The sequence below is a fragment of the Macrobrachium rosenbergii genome, chromosome 5 (genome assembly GCF_040412425.1).
Source record: "Macrobrachium rosenbergii isolate ZJJX-2024 chromosome 5, ASM4041242v1, whole genome shotgun sequence".
NCBI classification, from domain to species: domain Eukaryota; kingdom Metazoa; phylum Arthropoda; class Malacostraca; order Decapoda; family Palaemonidae; genus Macrobrachium; species Macrobrachium rosenbergii.
In genome coordinates, this window is record NC_089745.1 from 44,706,711 (window position 1) to 44,725,900 (window position 19,190).

Here is a 19,190-nt window from a genome sequence, read left to right on the forward strand (position 1 = left end):
GTTATTACAGGATTAAGAATTTACCACGATTATCATTCTCTCTCTCTCTCTCTCTCTATAATATATATTATACATATATATTTGTATATATGTGTAAATATATACATATATATATACATATATATATATATATATATATATATATATATATATATATATACATATACATATATACAGTGGTTCTTCAGGTGGAGTAAATCATAGGGAACGACCACGAAAAAATTCACATAACATCATGTATATATTAATAAGTGCGGCTCACTGCTTTCTGATAGCCTGCATTTACATTTTCTAAGGAAAATCAAATTCAGTTCATACATAACGTTAACTTTATTAACCTTACAGATCTGTTATGGTGACGGGTTACAACGATCGAGCTGACTAGTAGCCATAACCTGGAAATGAAAAGCAAGCAAATAAATACCTTTAGATTAATAATAATAATTGCAAGCAAAGCATAAATATGAATTGCAATAACTTTTGTATTTAATATTTTTATAGGAAAGAATTTAATCCCATTAATTATCATACTTCTTTTTTTAAGCAGTTTAATAAATAATGAGATCTATTTCTCACCTCTACTTCCCACGTGGCTCCCTCCGTAGGCTCCAAATCCTCCCCCGCCGTAGCCACCGCCGTAGCCGCCACCGTAGAAGGAGCCACTCAGCCCTCCGGAGTTGCCATAAGCTCCTCCGAAGTAACTCCCGTAGCCCTCGCTGGCGAACTGCCCACCGTAGCCAAGGGTATTGCCGTAGCCGCCGCCGTAACCATCACCAAATCCTCCGTAGGAACTTCCGTGGGCGCCTCCTCCAATGCCGCCGTAGCTTACGCTGGCGCCCCCGGTAAATCCAGGCATGGCCTCAACGACATCCAAGAAGGCTAGGAGTGCCGTAGCCACGAAGATCGCAACCTGAAAGTGAAAGAGGGTACGGTTTACATACGGAAAACCAGGTACTGTCCCCAACACACGAGCATGATAAGCGACTCCTTAAAATTTAAATTATTTTGAAACTAATAATGAAAAAGTGACATGGAAAATAACTAAATGACAAAAGTAATAAACTAATAAAAACTTAACTAATATTTCTACGAAAGAGTATTAAAGCATTTTTAAAATTTTGTTTACAGATCTTTTATATATCAGTTTTAACAATTACTGGAATCTTCAAATGAGAAAACAAGACAGATATGGTGTTTGTAAAATTACTATTGAATAATGACTGCAAATGTTTCATATGCACATAGCAAAGCAAACATTTTTAAGAAACTAATTTTTAACTATTGCTAGTTATAAAATGCATGTTGGAAAGAAAGAGGACAAGAAGTATATTAAGTCAGAGAACTGAGTCAAAGGATCAGTATGACAATGTCAATGTGTAAAAACTGAAGATAATAAAGCAATGAGCAGTTGCATAATTTAACTCTGAAACAGGTGTTCATTAACTTTAACAGTCAGTATATGAAATGAGTAAACATGACATGGTAAGGCATCTTTTCACCACGCCCCCCTCCCCCCTTTCCAAATTTTAACCAGCTTGCAACCGATTTGGCTAACATGTGACAGAGGTTCTTTTGCATTTATACATTTCAAAAATTCTAACATACATTAGCTTGTACAGAACAACGTGATTTGGTTAATAAATTCCTGTAGCCCAGGAAATATAAAAGTACATAAAAACTTCACTCAGTGATGCTGCTACTTCCCCCTAACATCTAATAAAATGAGAGAGAGAGAGAGAGAGAGAGAGAGAGAGAGAGAGAGAGAGAGAGAGAGAGAGAGAGAGAGAGAGAGAGAGAGAGAGAGAGAACCCTACAGCCTTCAGCGCCATAACTGCCCGCCGCAGGGAAGAGATAAATCAGGAGATTCGGAAAAAAGCGAGACGCCTCTGTGCTTGCAAGCACCTTTTACCTCGACTTTATATCAGCCTCCTTTCCCCCTTCACTCTCCGGTTGGTTCAAGTGGCCGAAGAATGCGAGGCGTGTCACATTCAAGCAAGAATTGGAACGTTTCCACTAGAAAAAAAAAGAAAAAAAAAATGGTGTCCCCTTAATACAAATGAAGTCGTTCACACGAAATCTGGTGTCAATGGACAAAGAGCAGGTCAACGGGTGGCTTTAATGAGATGCCAGGAATAGTTTGTAAACTGATCCCAAATAAACATTCTCTAAAACACACACACACACACACACACACACACACACACACACACACATATATATATATATATATATATATATATATATATATATATATATATATATATATATATATATATAAATAGATAGATATAGGTATAGATATTCAGCACACATATATATTTATATATATATACATGTGTATATATATATATATATATATATATATATATATATATATATATATATATATATATATATATATATATATTTACATATATATTAATTTATATATTTATCTACACATGTATGTATATATATGTGTGCGTGTGTGGATGTTCGTGTGGTAGATCAAATCGATAACTATATAAGGTATCAATCCTGAATGGAGAATTTAAGTATTTTGAAACGCCGTGACGAGCGTGTGATGATAAAAATTAATTATGACAACGTAAATTACCAAAATATGGAATTTCCCACAAAATTCGGAACTCAAATTACAACCCAAAATAAGAATAAAAAATTTATTGGTACCTTTGAGTGTTCTAAGTCCATAAACCTACAATAAAAACATAAGAACGTGTGAAGAGTAAAATATTCTTGGAGAAAAGTTGGTAAAGGAAAATTCATAGCTACCGTGAGAAAATAAGTATGACCTCATGAATAAGAGAGTAATATGCATCGAACTCACAGAGGTCAGGTCAATATACAACGGTATTCATGAGCTTGAGGAAATAAAGCAGTGTTGGGTTCAAGGGATAAAAACAATTACACATAACCTAGAAATAACTTATATAGACGGAATAAATACTCATGGTAGCACGAGTCTTCAAATGGAGAAACATATCCACAGTTATATATACGTCCATATATTTAAAAATACTACTGTACAGATAGCTTTCGGGATTAAAAAGGGGGACCTAACTCATTCCCGAAAATTCTCTGTACAGTTTTATCTTTAAATATATGTACGTATATATAACTGTGTATTTGTTTCCCCATTATTATTATTATTATTATTATTATCATTATTATTATTATTATTAATTTATTTATTTATTTTATTATTATTTTTTTTTTGTCTGCCACAGTCATCCTATTCGACTGGGTTCTTTTTAGAGTGTGGGGTTCCGGGTTTGCATCCTGCACTACGTGCACTGTTTCTAGTAGCACACTTTTCTGCATGAGTCCTGGAGCTACTTCGGCATCTGGTTTTTCCAGATTCCTTTTCAGGGATCTTGGGATCGTGCCTCGTGTTCCTATGATTATGGGTACCATTTCCACTGGTATATCCCATATATCCTTCTTATTCCGATTTCCAGGTCTTGCTACTTATAAATTTTTTCTCTTTCTTTCTCATCTATTCTGGTGTCTCCTGGTATTGCGACATCAATGAGTGATGCTTTCTTCTTTATTATTATTATTATTATTATTATTATTATTATTATTATTATTATTATTATTATTATTATTAATGTTCTTGTTGGAAATAAACCTCTTTCTACCAAAATTAACGTATAAACGTAGATTCATGTAATTACATAAAAGAATCATCTTATTATTATTATTATTATTATTATTATTATTATTATTATTATTATTATTATTATTATTATTAATGTTCTTGTTGGAAATAAACCTCTTTCTATCAAAATTAACGTATAAACATAGACTCACGTAATTACATAAAAAGAATCATCTTATTATTATTATTATTATTATTATTATTATTATTATTATTATTATTATTATTGACAAGCTGGAAAAACATCACGATAATTAGCAGACAAAAACATGAGGGTATTAAAAAGGAAATTCAATGGTTCAAGTTTAGCTGTTTCTAACTTATCAAATGATAAATGTTCAAAACACCTTAGTGAAGTCTTACGACGATGGAGTACTTACCAGCAATTATTTATATTACCAAATAAAAAAAAAGTTTATGTCATAAATGGCTCATCCCCTTTTGATTATTAAGAAAGTGCAAAATAATACTCAGTTAAAATTAAGACAGCTAAAAAATGGAAGGTTTTTGGCATAAGTCCTATAAATGTTAAGAAGCCGAGTACTACTACGGTGTCCCTTCCAAGGCGCACTGTATGCAGTACCGAAGTCTTTTTGCTGCATTCTTTCTAAGGCTTCAGATGCATTGCTGTCATCCTTTCACTTATCCGGTCTCTTCTCACTCAGCTGTCCGCCTTCTTTAACTCTTTCTTACTGTAATCTCATGTTTATAGGAAAAAAATCCTATTATATCAAGGTCAACAAGTCTCATGGTAACAAAAGATGCAGAAAATAAAAACAGGTAGTACCAAAAAGCTAAAAAAAAAAAAAAAATGTATCTTATCTCTGTACCTGTTCCATTTATTTTTTCAGCTGGTTTTTATATAGTTGGCGACTGTGAGAAGTAAAATTTGACGAAGGATAAAGAGCAATGCTTATTTAACTGTTCCTAATCAAGTGCATAGTTCCGGGAAACTTTTTAATTATTATATTACAAGTTACTCAGAACTATGTACTTGATTAGAAGCACTTAAATAAACATTACTCTTTACCTTTTAATATTTACCTCTCACGGTCGCCAACTATATTTACACGAAAGAAAAAATAAATGATACAACATTTTACGTGAAAGGAATAAAATTCAAATAATGAACTCTGACCTTTAAGAACAGATAAGTCGAGAAAATATCTTGAGTATTTTCACTACACAATAAACTTGACCTAAAGTCAATCAAAGGTTGTTGGTCTGAGATGAATGAAGACTTCAACAAGCGACATTTTTCCTATTTTTTCTTCAGCGACAAAGTTTCTTTCCTTCCCTTTGTCGCTTTTTTTTAACAAAAAAAAAAAACACAACACTGATTGCCGTGACGATGAAACGTCGAATGGGAAATGCTGAGTCACGGTAAACACTTGATAGGAAAGTATGAATGGAAATGAATGAATGGCAATGAATGAGCTTGAAATCTCGGTTACAATTTTCTCGTAACGCTTAATCGGGAGAAAGGAATTGGGTCTGTTCATCTCAGATTCGGCCTTTCTCCAGCTGCCCTTGTGAACGACGCCCCGACGAAGCCTTTCCACTTTTATTTATTTACTTATTTATTTTTCGAGCACTCTAGGTCTCTTACACGAGGTCAGGAAAAGTATATAAACTTGAGAGTTGTGACTGCAAGCATCATTCGACCGAAGTTCCTTGACGTGGAAACTTTTCTCGCTCACAACAAAATGATGACCAAGTTCGTAAGTATATAGAAAAGCTTTAGTGTTGCGACGCTAGTTTTTATAAATCAATCATTTATTTTTTAATCAATGAAACGAGTCAGTTCATAAAAATGTTTTATGACACCGAATATGCTTGTGATGCTTTTAAGTCGTATCCTCAAGCGAGTTACAAGAAATATATTCATCCATTTATTCTTAATTTTTTTTTATTTTATTTTTTGCTAGTTTACCTATGGCTACCTTCCCATTCCATATGTCTATATTCCTCGAGTTTCACTGGCTAATGACCTTATCTCATCAGTTAGGATGTGCGAATATATATATATATATATATATATATATATATATATATATATATATATATATATATATATATATATATATATATATATATATATATATATATATATATATATATATATATAAACAGTACATATGTATGTATGTATGTATGTATGTATGTATGTATGTGTGTGTGTGTGGGTGAAAATAAGTGAAACCGAATTTTCTTCAATCTTCTTTTGATGCTATAGGCTACTGTCCCTATGGAGGACACAAACTTCAGAACCTGAGAATCTCTCTGATCTTCTGTGTTGCTTTGACTCCTTTCTAGATGAAAGTCTATTGGCACATTCTACTTATATACTTTTTTTTTTGTGGGGTGGGGGATGAGGCCTTTGCCTTACCTACCTAGGTCTCTAGGCCCTAATCTAATCTCATATGAATCCAGAAATGAACATCACTGGCCTGAGCTAATCTGCATAAGCTGTGAAGCCAATTATAAAAAAATTATAAGACTTACTGTAATTTTGTTTTCCTTTCATAAATTACCATTTGAATGAATTCACAATATACAGTGATGTTATTTGGTCACGTTATTTGACATCGATAACCACAAGTATTGTTACGCCAGTTTATCATATGACTTTAATCCATAATGCTTTAATGACGTATAATATTCACACCTCCTTCAGGTATTTGCCGTCCTAGTAGCCCTTGTGGTTCTCAGCGCCGTTCAGGCTGCTCCCGGAGTCTTCGGAGGCTACGGTGGTGGCTACGGTGGAGGATACGGTGGAGGATACGGCGGAGGCTACGGATTCGGAGGCGGATACGGAGGCTTCGGCCGTGGCTTCGGAGGTTTCGGATACGGAGGATTTCGCGGATTTGGTGGATACGGTGGTGGTGAGTTCGGGCAGGATTCTACAAGTACTGTGACTGTCTACTTTTAAAACGTTGCTGACCAGTGCATGACAGTAGTGTGAATATTTATTTCTATATGATGGAATTCTACAAAGTACTGTGAATGACGCTGTTGACAAGTACCTCAAGAGTACTGTGACTATCTACTTTTAAAACGTTGCTGACGGGCGCATGGCAGTACTGTGAATATTTATTTCTAAACGATAGGATCCTAAAAAGTACTGTGAATGACGTTGTTGACAATAACTTCAGGGTATCGTGACTATCTAGTTTTAAAACGTTGCTGACGAGTGCACGACAGTACTGTGAATTATCGCTTCTAAATGATGGGACTACAAAGTACTGTGAATGACGTGTTGATAAGTCTCTCAAGGGTACTGTGACTATCAACCATTAAAGTTAAGTATATCTTAGTTTAACCAGACCACTGAGCTGATTAACAGCTCTCCAAGGGCTGGCCCGAAGGATTAGATTTATTTTACGTGGCTAAGAACCAATTGGTTACCTAGCAACGGGACCCACAGCTTATTCTGGAATCCGAACCACATTATGACAAGAAATGAATTTCTGTCACCAGAAATAAATTCCTCTAATTCTTCATTGGCCGGTTGGAGAGTTGAACGCTGTGCCAACAGCGTGCTAGCCGAGAGCTCTACCCACCCCTCCAATGAAGAACTATCAACCATTAAAATGTTGCTGTCTAATGCCTGACAGTATTGCGAATATACATTTCTAAAATGGAAACAACAAACCACCAGGGTACCATGAATGTTCGCCCTTTAAACATTTGCTGACAGGTCACTCAAGCCAGGGTGAATTTTCCTCTTTAAATAGTGACAAGTAATTCAGGGTATTAAGAATATCCACCTTTAAACGGTGACAAATAACTCAGAGTATTATGAATATCCACCTTTAAATTAAGACAAGTAACTCAAAGCATTATGAAGATTCATCTTTAAATGGTGATAAGGTGACAAGTAACTCAAGGTGTGATGGATATTCCTCTTCAGATGGTGACAAGTAACTCGGGCTATGATGAATATTGCTCTTTAAATGGTGACGAGTAACTCAGGGTACGATAAATATTGCTCTTTAAATGGTATCGAGTAACTCAGGGTATTATAAATATTTATCTTGAAAATGTTGATGACAAGACTTCATGGTCCTGAGAAAATTCGTCTTTAAAAAATCATCGAAGAGGAACTCAGGTGATTGTGAATATTTATATATAAATGTTGCTGACTAGTACCTTAAGGTACTGTGAATATTTATCTTTAAAAGAATTGTTGACTAAAACTTTAAAGTACTTTGAAAAATTTTTTCCAAGCCTTGTTGAAAAATATCTCAGGGTACAGTGGATATCTCATCTTTAAAACGTTTGTTTAAGCATCACTTAGTTCATCAATAATTATTATTATTTATTGTCTAAGATTCAACAATTCTTCACACCAAGGATACAATATGAGCTTCAAAGCAATAAAAAAATTCCACGAATACAATTTAACCAGGACCTTTTATAATACTTTTACAGGTAATTTTTTTCTTTACGTAGACTTAAAAAATCTTAAGCTATTATGTACTAAATCGTTCTTTCATTCCTTCGCAGGTTACGGCTACGGCAAATAAATTTGGAAGTCTCAGTTTACAGTCGCTTGGAATATTAATTTTCTGAGGTGTTTTGTGGTAATAAACTGAAAAAACTAATTTTGTTCCCTTTTATTTATATCCAGTCTGTAGATCTGAATTTGCCAATATATTTCGTGATATGGTTTGCAATGAAGATTCGCCTATTTTTTCTCAGCACAGACAGACACACACACATACACACACACACACACACACACACACACACACACACACATATATATATATATATATATATATATATATATATATATATATATATATATATATATATATATATATATATATATATATATATATATATATATATATATATTTATTTATTTATATGTGTGTGTGTGTGTTAAGGAACTGCAACAGAATATACTGATGTGAGAATTCCTAGTTCGGTATGAAAGTGGATGTCTAACGGTGTGTAATATTTTCAAAACTGTATAAGTGTGGAGCGGGTGATGTTTGCAGGGCATACAATGCCGACTGAGTAAGTTTAGTGAGGAGGAATTGTAAAGACTAGTGAAAGTTTAAAAGCGTTTGTAAGAGGAGAAAGTAAAAAGAAAATAAACAAAGAGTGAGGTTACAAAGTGGCTGATTAAGTATTTAGAGTAAGTGTAAATTAAGATAATAGGTGGCGAGAAGTGGTGAGTAGCAGAGAAAGAGGGCAAGGAAGTTAACAAGGTGCACACAAGTGATTGGAAATTGAAAAGTATTGTATGAAAGTCAAAGTTGGAATGCATGAAAGGACTGCTGAGCGAACACTCCTTATGGAAGTGAAGTGCATGGGGACGTAGAATACAGATGACAGGAAAACGATCGAAACTTGAAATGAAGTGTCTGTCTGCCGAATATATGGAAAGTAGAAAAGACTAGAATGGTGAGGAATGGGGAGGAAGAAAGGATATATCGGAAGGTTACCATGGATCAAAAGATAGATGTGGGTGTTTTGAGATGTTCGACTTCTCGGGAGAATACAGAACGAAATGTTGATGAAAGGGGTGTCTAATTTACAGGTGTTAGGAGGAAGGAGTGGAAGAATTGGAAAACGCTGACTTTCAGAGTTAAAGACTTATTGGAAGAGGGCCCTGGATATTTTTTCTTTTATTCACATTTACCATCCACATTTCACTTCAATGAAGACGATTTGGCTCAGTAATCCCTTCCTGGTTTATAAATTTAGTTTTGATAGCCACTCCTCTTCTCCAAATACTTTGCATGCACCCTGCTACCTTCCAATCTCCACCTAGTCTGTGAATTATCTCTCATCCTGCTATCACTCATTCAGTTCGCTTCAAAACAACATAACGGAGTACCCATGTCAATTCCTCCTTTATCTTTATTAACATTTATTGCTCCGTCTTTCTGTTGTCCATATATCCTCGTTATCTTAGTTCTTGCCCTCATTCACTTTCAAGTTTCTTGACAAAATCTTTCAGATTTTTCACTAATTTCTGCAGTTTCTCTTCACTGTCCCAAGTCAACACTGCATAACCAGTAGCCATCACCTTTTCTGTAACACGTTTCCTTATTCCACTACTTGACACTCACTTCTTATGTCCCATCTCTTGAGTTCTTACATCACTTCTTCTATAAAGATATGAAACAGTCATAGAGACAATATAAGCACCAGTACCTTACAGCTACCTTTATACCAAACCAGTTACTCTAACATTTGTATTTTCCACATCATACATTCTTTCTAGGTCCATGCATGTAAGAGCTTTTCCCAGTTATATTCAAAAACAACTATTTCTTAACAGACACTTCATCATCCCCCACAATCTTTCATGCGGAAATGCACACTGCTCTTGCCCTAACAATCCTTCTATTATCTTTTACTTTCTCAGTAAGTCAGAATTAAACGGTAAATTAATTATACACACACACACACACACACACACACACACACACATATATATATATATATATATATATATATATATATATATATATATATATATATATATATATGTGTGTGTGTGTGTGTGTGTGTGTTTGTGTGTATGTGCATGAGTAAACGTTATGTGTTTTTCTGATAAAAGAAATGTGTCTTACATACTGACAAATTAGTATAAATATTACTTTGCTAATTCCTTTAGGAATTTAGTGTTATTGGTAAATAAATTAGAGTGCTGTCGATACTCATTTCACAAATATACGATGCAATTAGAAGCCCCCTAAATATCAATTATCACTGAAAAAATAAACCCAAAACTTTTCCTTTCTTAAATACAAAACTTTAAAATATGCTGTTCCACCTTCAGTACAGTACATTCTATTATAACGAAGTACATTTCCATAAACTAAAAAAAAAAAAAACCATGAAGGAAAGCAAAAAAAATGGGGGAAAAAATTAGTACTGTATTTTGGTTGAAATGAGGCGTAGCAAAAAATATTTACTGAAATTCCGGACAGACGAGAGGAAAAGGCGACGGAAGTGGTGACAAAATCAGAGATGGGAACAGACAAATCCAGCGACAGAAACTTCCTTCCCTACCTCCACCTACCCCGAGACCCCCCTGCCCCCCCTGGACCCCCTCCACAATCACACACACACACGCACACACATACACACACACACACACACGCACACACACACACGCTACTCCTTACGCCAGAGACTTTCGTCTTTCCAAAATCTTTCGCTCGCGCTGGAAAGGGGGAAGACGACGAAGCAGGGGCGAGAGCCCCTGCGATCCCCGAAGCCCTTCCTTCCTCGGAGGAGGACTGTTCATTTTGGAGCCGTCCGAAGCAATGAGGGAAGCGAGGGCGGCCAACTTTGGGATGCACTTGAAGGGTATGCTAATCAAATTTTACCAAATTGTGGGGCCACAGCGACCTCAATCATATGCAAATATCTCCAATGGGAAGTGACAAAACTCCAGCGGTTTTCCCTAGTTTAGTGAGTGTTTTCAGAAGATAGCTATTGTGGTGGCTGAGAATGATAAAGCGTACGGGAATCGCGCAATTTACACGTCCTTTATAGGGAGCTTTGCGAGTACTACTTCTGCACCAGAAGCACATATAGGGGGCCTTTATTCTCTACCCTCTGAAATTTGACTTTCACATTGCCCTCCCTCCCTCTCGCGGCTTCCTTCTCCTTTTTCCAAGTTCCAGAATTTTTCAATAAATTGACAGAACCCCATATGGATCTCTTCTCTCAACAAAAGAGAGAGAGAGAGAGAGAGAGAGAGAGAGAGAGAGAGAGAGAGAGAGAGAGAGAGAGAGAGAGAGAGATTGCGTAAATTCAGTTTGAAAGGGTATTGTTTTATGAGAGATCTTTAGAAGTTGCTCGATAATTAGAATATGTAAAATCATGTCGTAATCAAAACTTTTTTTTTATTTTAATGGTCTGAAAATTATAGCTACCTGTGCATTACGTGCGACATAAATAAAGTATATAAATACACAAACACACACACATACACAAAGTTACTGACATCAGGTATTTCCTTAAAAAAATTATCAAGCAAGAGAAACCAGGTTCAAAAGCTCGGCAGGACGGAGAGGGAAGGGCACTCTCCATTAAAAACCAACAGTGCCTCTGTTTACCTAATCAGTAGATTAGGTACCAGGTAGTCCACCGATTGTGGTGTGTCACAGACAAGTGCATGGGGCAGCAACTTCATCCCAAGAGACTTATTGATTCCGGAATCGTGTACTTGGAAGTTATTCGACTGTCGTGGGTTCCAGCCATGGTGGAGAAGGGTGCATGTTGAGCAGCCACATCCGAATATAGTTTCCATGAACACTGGAAGGATGGTCCCTTCTGGAGTCACTTTTTTTATGGGAAAAAAGACTCCAACAGTCGACCCAACTGTGAACAGGTATACAGTATATCAGCAACACTTGGGAGTCAAAAGAAAGGGTATGGGAGTTGCAACTTCATCCTAAAGACTTTCCTGGTACCAATCCCCAACGAGAGAGAGAGAGAGAGAGAGAGAGAGAGAGAGAGAGAGAGAGAGAGAGAGAGAGAGAGAGAGAGAGAGAGAGAGAGCAATCACTCATGTCTCCAATATGAAATATCCTGGGCATTAAGAATATCAAAATTTCTTCTTAATTCACAAAATATTCCAGAGTGACGCTGCAGCATGGGGCTGTCCTCTGCCTTTATGAATATGCAGAATGTCATGTTATTCCCTTTCCCATCCACTTTCCCCAAGAAAAAAAGAAAGCGAAAAAAAATCATTATTATACTTATGTGGAAAATGAGCTACCAAATAGGAGGTCGGAAAAAATTCACTCAAAAATTTCCATGAACGAAATTTTGACGGCGAGACGCCACAGGCTCAGGTGATGTAAGCGATATCATAATGGAAGGTATTTATAAACAGGAAGTTAATATTTATAAACAGGAAATAAATATTTATGAACAGGAAGTAAATACATGTATCAGAACACGTTTGATTCCCTCAGGTTCGTAGGTCTTTACTGCGTCTTATCTATTATAATATCTCTGTCAACGAAGATGAAGAGGAAATTGTTTTCAACCATGTGCATGTGTGTGTGTGTGTGTGTGTGTCTGCTTGTTTTACGACAAATCTCGAGAATGGGCGAATTCATCTCGATCAAATTTTTCGTTTAAATTTAATCAATTCTTACCTAGGTCCTCCTAATTTCAGAAAGGTCTTTTTCAGAAAAGCAGAAATCTTAATGATATTATTATTATTATTATTATTATTATTATTATTATTATTATTATTATTATTATTATTATTATTATTATTATTATTATTATTAAGTGCATATTTCTTTCTCGGTATTATGAACAAGTGGCAACGATGATAAATCAAGCTACACAGCTTTTGGCCATAATTTCAGAAGAAAGTCTGCATACAAATATGAAATAATTAGACAAGCAGCACAATTTTCTACCAGTAAAAACCTCAGTACTTAAAAAAAAACATATTTTTTTAGAAATTTATGCTATCTTAGCTATAAAGAGCTGCTAAGCTTTTATGGCCGTGACGGGTATCCTTAGAAACTGGCTGTAACTTGAAAAGAAGAAATACGAATTCGCACTGGAGACCTCTGTCCTTTTGATAGGAGAAATACAAGATCTGCGTTTCTTTTTTTTTTATTGAGAAAAACAAAATCAATGGCGCAATAGCTCTTCAGATTTCCTTAGAAACTGATTATACCCTCAGTCTATGCATCCACACAGGATTCCACTGTCCTCTTACCGGGAGAAAAATATAACCAGAAGAATTCCCTGGAAACTGAAGGTACCTTACCTTAAGTGAAATATACATCCAGGTACGAGTACGTCTCTTTCTATAAGATATCAACAAAATCCTTTGAAACTGACAGCAGCTTAAGGATAATATACACTCACATAGGATTCATTCATAGGAGACAAATATAATCGTAGAAGTTACCCATCAAGATTACCCGGAAATTGACATCGTTCTCCATCAGAATATCCTAAAAACTAATTGCATCTACAGTTAAAATTCCATAGAAAGTTATTGCACCTACCGTCAGAATTACCTAGAAACTGACTCTGCCTACTGCCAGTTTGCCCTGGAAACTGACTGTACCAACTCTCAGAATTCCCAATAATCTCCGTACTTACTGTTAGAATTCCTCAGAGCTAATTGTACCCAGTGTCAGAATTCCTTAAAACTGACTGTACCTACTGTAAGAATTTCTTAAAACTGATTGCATCTACTGTGAGTATTCCATAGAAAATGACTGTATGAACTGTCAGAATTCCTAATAAATGGACGGTACTTACTGTTAGAATTCCTCATAGCTGACTGCACCTACTATCAGAATTCCTTAAAGCTAACTGTACCCTACTGTCAGAATTTCTTAACACTGACTGTATCCACTGTGAGAATTCTATAGAAATTGACTGTATGAACTGTCAAAATTCCCAATAAATGGGCTGTACTTACTGTTAGAATTCCTCAGAGCTAATTGCACCCACTGTCAGATTCCTTAAAACTGACCTTACCTAATGTCAGAATTCCTTAGAATTGACTGTATATATCTACTGTCAGAATTCCATAGAAATTGACTGTAGGCTACCTACTGTCACCATTCCATATAAATTGACTGAACCTACTGTCAGACTTCCGTGGAAACAAACTGTACTCACTGTCAGCAATAACTATGAACGGGCTGCACCTATTGTCAGAATTCCTTAGAAACGGACTGCAACAACGCTACTATTAAAATTCCCTAAAACCTGACTGACTACTGACAGAATTCCCCAAAAAAACTGACTGACTACTGACAGAATTCCCAAAGAGTTGACTGCATCTTCCGTCAAAATCCCTCAGAAACTGCCTGTAGGTACCACAAGTAAGACACGCATCCACGTGGAATTCCAAAGTCCACATGACAGGAGAAGGAGCAAAAACGTTGGGAGCCAAGAGGTAAAACAATGGGACGTCATTATTACCAAGAAGCACCATCATTTAGTTCGGCATCCGAGGCAGGACTGGAGGAGGAGGCGGGCTGCCTTATGCTGCCAATGCCTCTGCACCATACCCGGCTGACGAAGGTAGCAGCAGCAGCAGCAGCAGCAGCAGCGGCGGCAGCCTCGCCCTTCTGTCCCGGGCAATCAACCGCTATTTATGCCAGTAATAAAACACCTATTTGGAATCCTTTCGTTGTAAAGCGAATAACTGGCATTTTCTCCCCACCTTAAAACTCCATTTATATGCACCAGTAGCAAGATCAGCATTTGAGTTATTCTTCCCGGGCGGACGATGCCTCACCTTCCAAGGCTGTCGCCTAAGATTTGGATGGGAGAGGGAGCCTCCCCTAGGAAGGAACGGGGAGGAGGGAGGGAGTGAAGGGAACGAGAGGGCGACACCTCTCCCAGGGGCATGGTAGATTTCGGATGTTTTCTCCTTGGAAGTCGGGCGTTGGGCACTATGGGAGGCGCAACCCTGGAATACTTTTTTTCCTTTTTGGAAGATTTGCGTTTGATAAGTTATTGCGACGTGACTTCAGTATCCAAATTGTAGAATATGGCACGTATATATATATATATATATATATATATATATATATATATATATATATATATATATATATATATATATATATATATATATATATATATATATGTATATATATGTAATCATATATATATATATATATATATATATATATATATATATATATATATATATATATATATATATAATGTACTTGCATGTAAGCATACTAAACAAAACCCCTTTAAAGATTTGTACTAAAATGTCCTGCCTACTGAACAAACAACTTACTCGCTTAACTGGTCAAATCTACAGTTTGAAAAGAACTCTGTAATAAACGAGCGAAGACAAACATTCCCTAATGTGAAATCATCTAGAAAAAAAAATCAAGAAGACATAAAAATGAAGTTAGCGCACCGTTATCTCCGGATAATCACGTCTACCTTCATGCGCTGTCCATTTCTGTCCCAGATTTCTCCAAAAGGCCTGGAAATTCGACGAAATTATAAATGTTTAGCTTTGGTTTTGCTGACACAAGTACTAGAACATTTTGAATTAAGTCTGAATTTTGTTCATTTCATCTCTGGACTTGACTGCATGACTGGGATATGTTTGTTAATTTTGTGTGTGGAACAATTACATATATATATATATATATATATATATATATATATATATATATACCTGCTGTAGACTTGCACATACATTATATATATATATATATATATATATATATATATATATATATATATATATATATATATATATATATATATATATATATATATATATATATATGTAAAATCTACTGGTCACTTTTACCAGACACATATGTAATTCTAATAGCCACAATGCCCTCTTAGCTTCGCTAATTCTTCGCGCTTTTTTTGGATATGCTTGTAACTACGAAGCCTATAGATCCAAAGGGAAGAAATTGAAGAGCCTGTGCCGGCCGACCGCGGGAATCGAACCCGCGTTACCTTAATCACAAGGAGGTCACGTTAGGTTAGGTTAGGTTAGGTTAGGTTATATATATACTGTAAATACATATATATATATATTATATATATATATATATATATATATATATATATATATATATATATATATACACACTGTCTTCTCTGCTATAATCCAACAGTATTCTATGAAGTTTAAAAGGCCCACAAAGATTTAATTTATATGCCAAAACATATTATTCAATGACAGTAACTTAAATCCTGATAGCTAGTGCTCAGGACTGAAATAATATCAACTGAAACTTATTGTTTTGTCTTATAAATAGTGTTTCTATCTTCCTTTTTAACTTCGCATGTAATCTATGTATGTAGGAAAAAAAATATATATATATACATACATATACGTATATATACATATATACAGTATATATACTTATATATATAAATATATATATATATATATATATATATATATATATATATATATATATATATATATATATATATATATATATATATGAATGTATAGATTACATATAACATAAAAACCGGCATAAACATACAAATGATGTAGAGATGAAAGATAAAATCTTTGTCCATGTTTAGACGACAAGAAGAGATAGAGATCAATAAAACAGAGATAATACAAAAGATTAACGAACATACAATAGCCAATAAAATCCAGATAAAGAAAAAGATCACTGAAGAGCAAACGGTTATGAGAGGAGAGAAAAAAGAAAAAAAAGAGCTTTCTTCGAAGTGTCAGAGACTTGTAGGAGGGCCAGTCTCAGGAAAGGGTGGAAGGTGGAAGGGTGGGGGGTGGAGGGGCCCAATACCAACGTCCGCCTATTCAAGCATTAATCTGGATGTCGGATAAAATGACAGGTAGGACTATTGACTCCTCTGAAGGTATTTCTGTTTGGCAGACAAACAAAGGAACTGATTATGCAATAGTTGGGATTCTTCGCACTGGTCACTTTCTAATCAGAAAATCTCCTCTGCTCAGATATAACCAGTTTCTCTTTTTATTCGTCTTTTTTTTGAGGGGGGAGGGGAAAAGAATGGGGGGTGGTCAATTTGTCTTTTTTTGGGAGGGGGACCTCTCTCTCTCTCTCTCTCTCTCTCTCTCTCTCAGAATGGCAAATCATCTCATTCATAAAATTATTCCGATTTATTAAAAATAAACCATAATGGATTTGCGTACACATATTACAGCGACGAATCCATCGAAATAGATTACGTGTACATTTTATACATGTATTAGATAAAAAATAGAATAGAAACAGCAAAAAAAAAGTTATGCTTCTATTTAGAAAGTTAACTAAGCATCTAAATAACCGAAGAGCATTCAGAACACAGCATGCCCAAAGTCTTGTTGCATAAGGGCAATTTGGGTTGAAATCGGCAGAACATAAATTAATAAATTCTCTCTACCTTCCTCTCCTCTCAGTCCTTCTCTTCATCTTATTCCATTACCATCAACTGCTTCCTCTTCTTTTCGTCATCTTTTTCTCCCTTTTCCATTTTGTGTCCAACCCTTCTTCTTCTTTTTCATCCCTCCTCCTCCTTCTCCTCCTCTCAATCCGCTTCCTCCTCTTCCTCCTCCTACTCTCAATCCTCTTCCTCCACCCACTCCTCCTCCTCTTCCTCCTCCTCCTCCTCTCAATCCTCTTCCTCCACCCACTCTTCCTCCTCCTCCTCCTCTCCATCCTCTTCCTCCACCCACTCCTCCTCCTCCTCCTCTCAATCCTCTCCTCCACCCACTCCTCCTCCTCCCCCATCATCCCGCGGCATAAATATCCCAGGTGTCAAGAGGGTCATGAAATGTGCAGAGTATCGTTCAGGCAGGCGCCCCCGCCAGTGCCCTTGTCCGCTCCTATCTGACACAAACACAAGATTACGCACACCCACTTGTTGGGCATGATTTATGTTGGAGGCCGAGACGACCCACGACTGAAGGGTCAGTCGTCATTCCCGACCCGTCGCCACATCCATCAAGAAAGCCCCTATCACATATGCTCATCTGGTGCTGACGACTCCCCACCCCCCCCAAAACCCCGCTCTCTTCCCTTCTACTCCAGGTGACCCATCCCCTACCCCTCCCCACAAACAAACGCCCGCTTTCATCGGACAGTAGCCGCCCTACGACACCACAAACGCTGACCGTGTCGATAACTACCGCAGCCCCACAACAAACACCGCACCGAACGTTCGAAATTCCCTTAATCGCTGCGGTCGCTTCGGTGGATACTTTGAAGAAAGAGGCTCGGTTAAGGTCGGCTGCTGTGAAGTTATGCAATGGAACAGAAATTGTAACCGGTAATAATAATAATAATAATAATAATAATAATAATAATAATAATAATAATAATAATAATAATAATAATAATAATAATTCATCTCGTGTATATAAATTTTATGTTGTGTATCTACCTTATCTATCTCTGCATATGGTTCTGAGCAGAAATAAAGAATAATAATAATAATAATAATAATAATAATAATAATAATAATAATAATAATAATAATTTTTTATCTCATGTACCTAAATTTTGTGTGTTGTTGTGTATCTACCTTGTCTATCTCTGTCTATGGCTCTGAGCTGAGAAAAGGATGAAGATAACAACAACAACAACAACAACAACAACAACAACAATAATAATAATAATAATAATGATAATAATAATAATAATTGTTCAGCAAGCGAGCATGCACAGACAGAGTTCAGGTACAGTTCGCTAAAAAGGAAGTGAACAGCAACTCTCAATAAAATAATAATAATAATAATAATAATAATAGTGGTGCTACTAGAAACAGCGCACATAGTGAGAAAAGTGATGGACTCCCAAGGAAGCAGGATACAACCAGGAACTCCATACTATAAAAACCTCCCAGTCGAATAGGATGACTATGATGGACCGTAAACAAAATATAAATAAATAAATAAAAATAAATAATAATAATAGTACTCATTTCACCTCTGCCTAAGGCCACACCCAATCATAATAACAATAATAATATTCCTCTTTATTTCACCCCATTGACGTACACCAAAACAAAATTTACATATATTAAA

At 35.9% G+C, this 19,190-nt stretch overlaps 2 protein-coding genes across 5 annotated transcripts in view; one reads left to right on the forward strand and one right to left on the reverse strand.

Moving 5' to 3' along the window:
• Nucleotides 1–315: 315 nt before the first annotated feature.
• The window catches only part of LOC136838737 (uncharacterized), a 122,506-nt gene continuing 103,631 nt past the window's right edge, over nt 316–19,190 (reverse strand). For all 4 annotated transcript variants that reach the window (XM_067104184.1, XM_067104182.1, XM_067104183.1 and 1 more), the window contains 2 exons: nt 577–910; nt 316–395 (listed from right to left, as the gene is read on the reverse strand). In XM_067104184.1, coding sequence (XP_066960285.1) covers nt 382–395; nt 577–856 — 294 coding nt within the window. In that variant the 5' untranslated portion in view covers nt 857–910 and the 3' untranslated portion in view covers nt 316–381. The remainder of the gene's footprint in view (nt 396–576; nt 911–19,190) is intronic.
• Nucleotides 5,334–8,268, forward strand: LOC136839010 (neuropeptide-like protein 31). The gene is made up of 3 exons (XM_067104685.1): nt 5,334–5,382; nt 6,339–6,546; nt 8,171–8,268. Exons 1-3 carry the CDS (start codon nt 5,368–5,370, stop codon nt 8,188–8,190), a joined length of 243 nt encoding a protein of 80 aa, XP_066960786.1. The 5' UTR covers nt 5,334–5,367; the 3' UTR covers nt 8,191–8,268.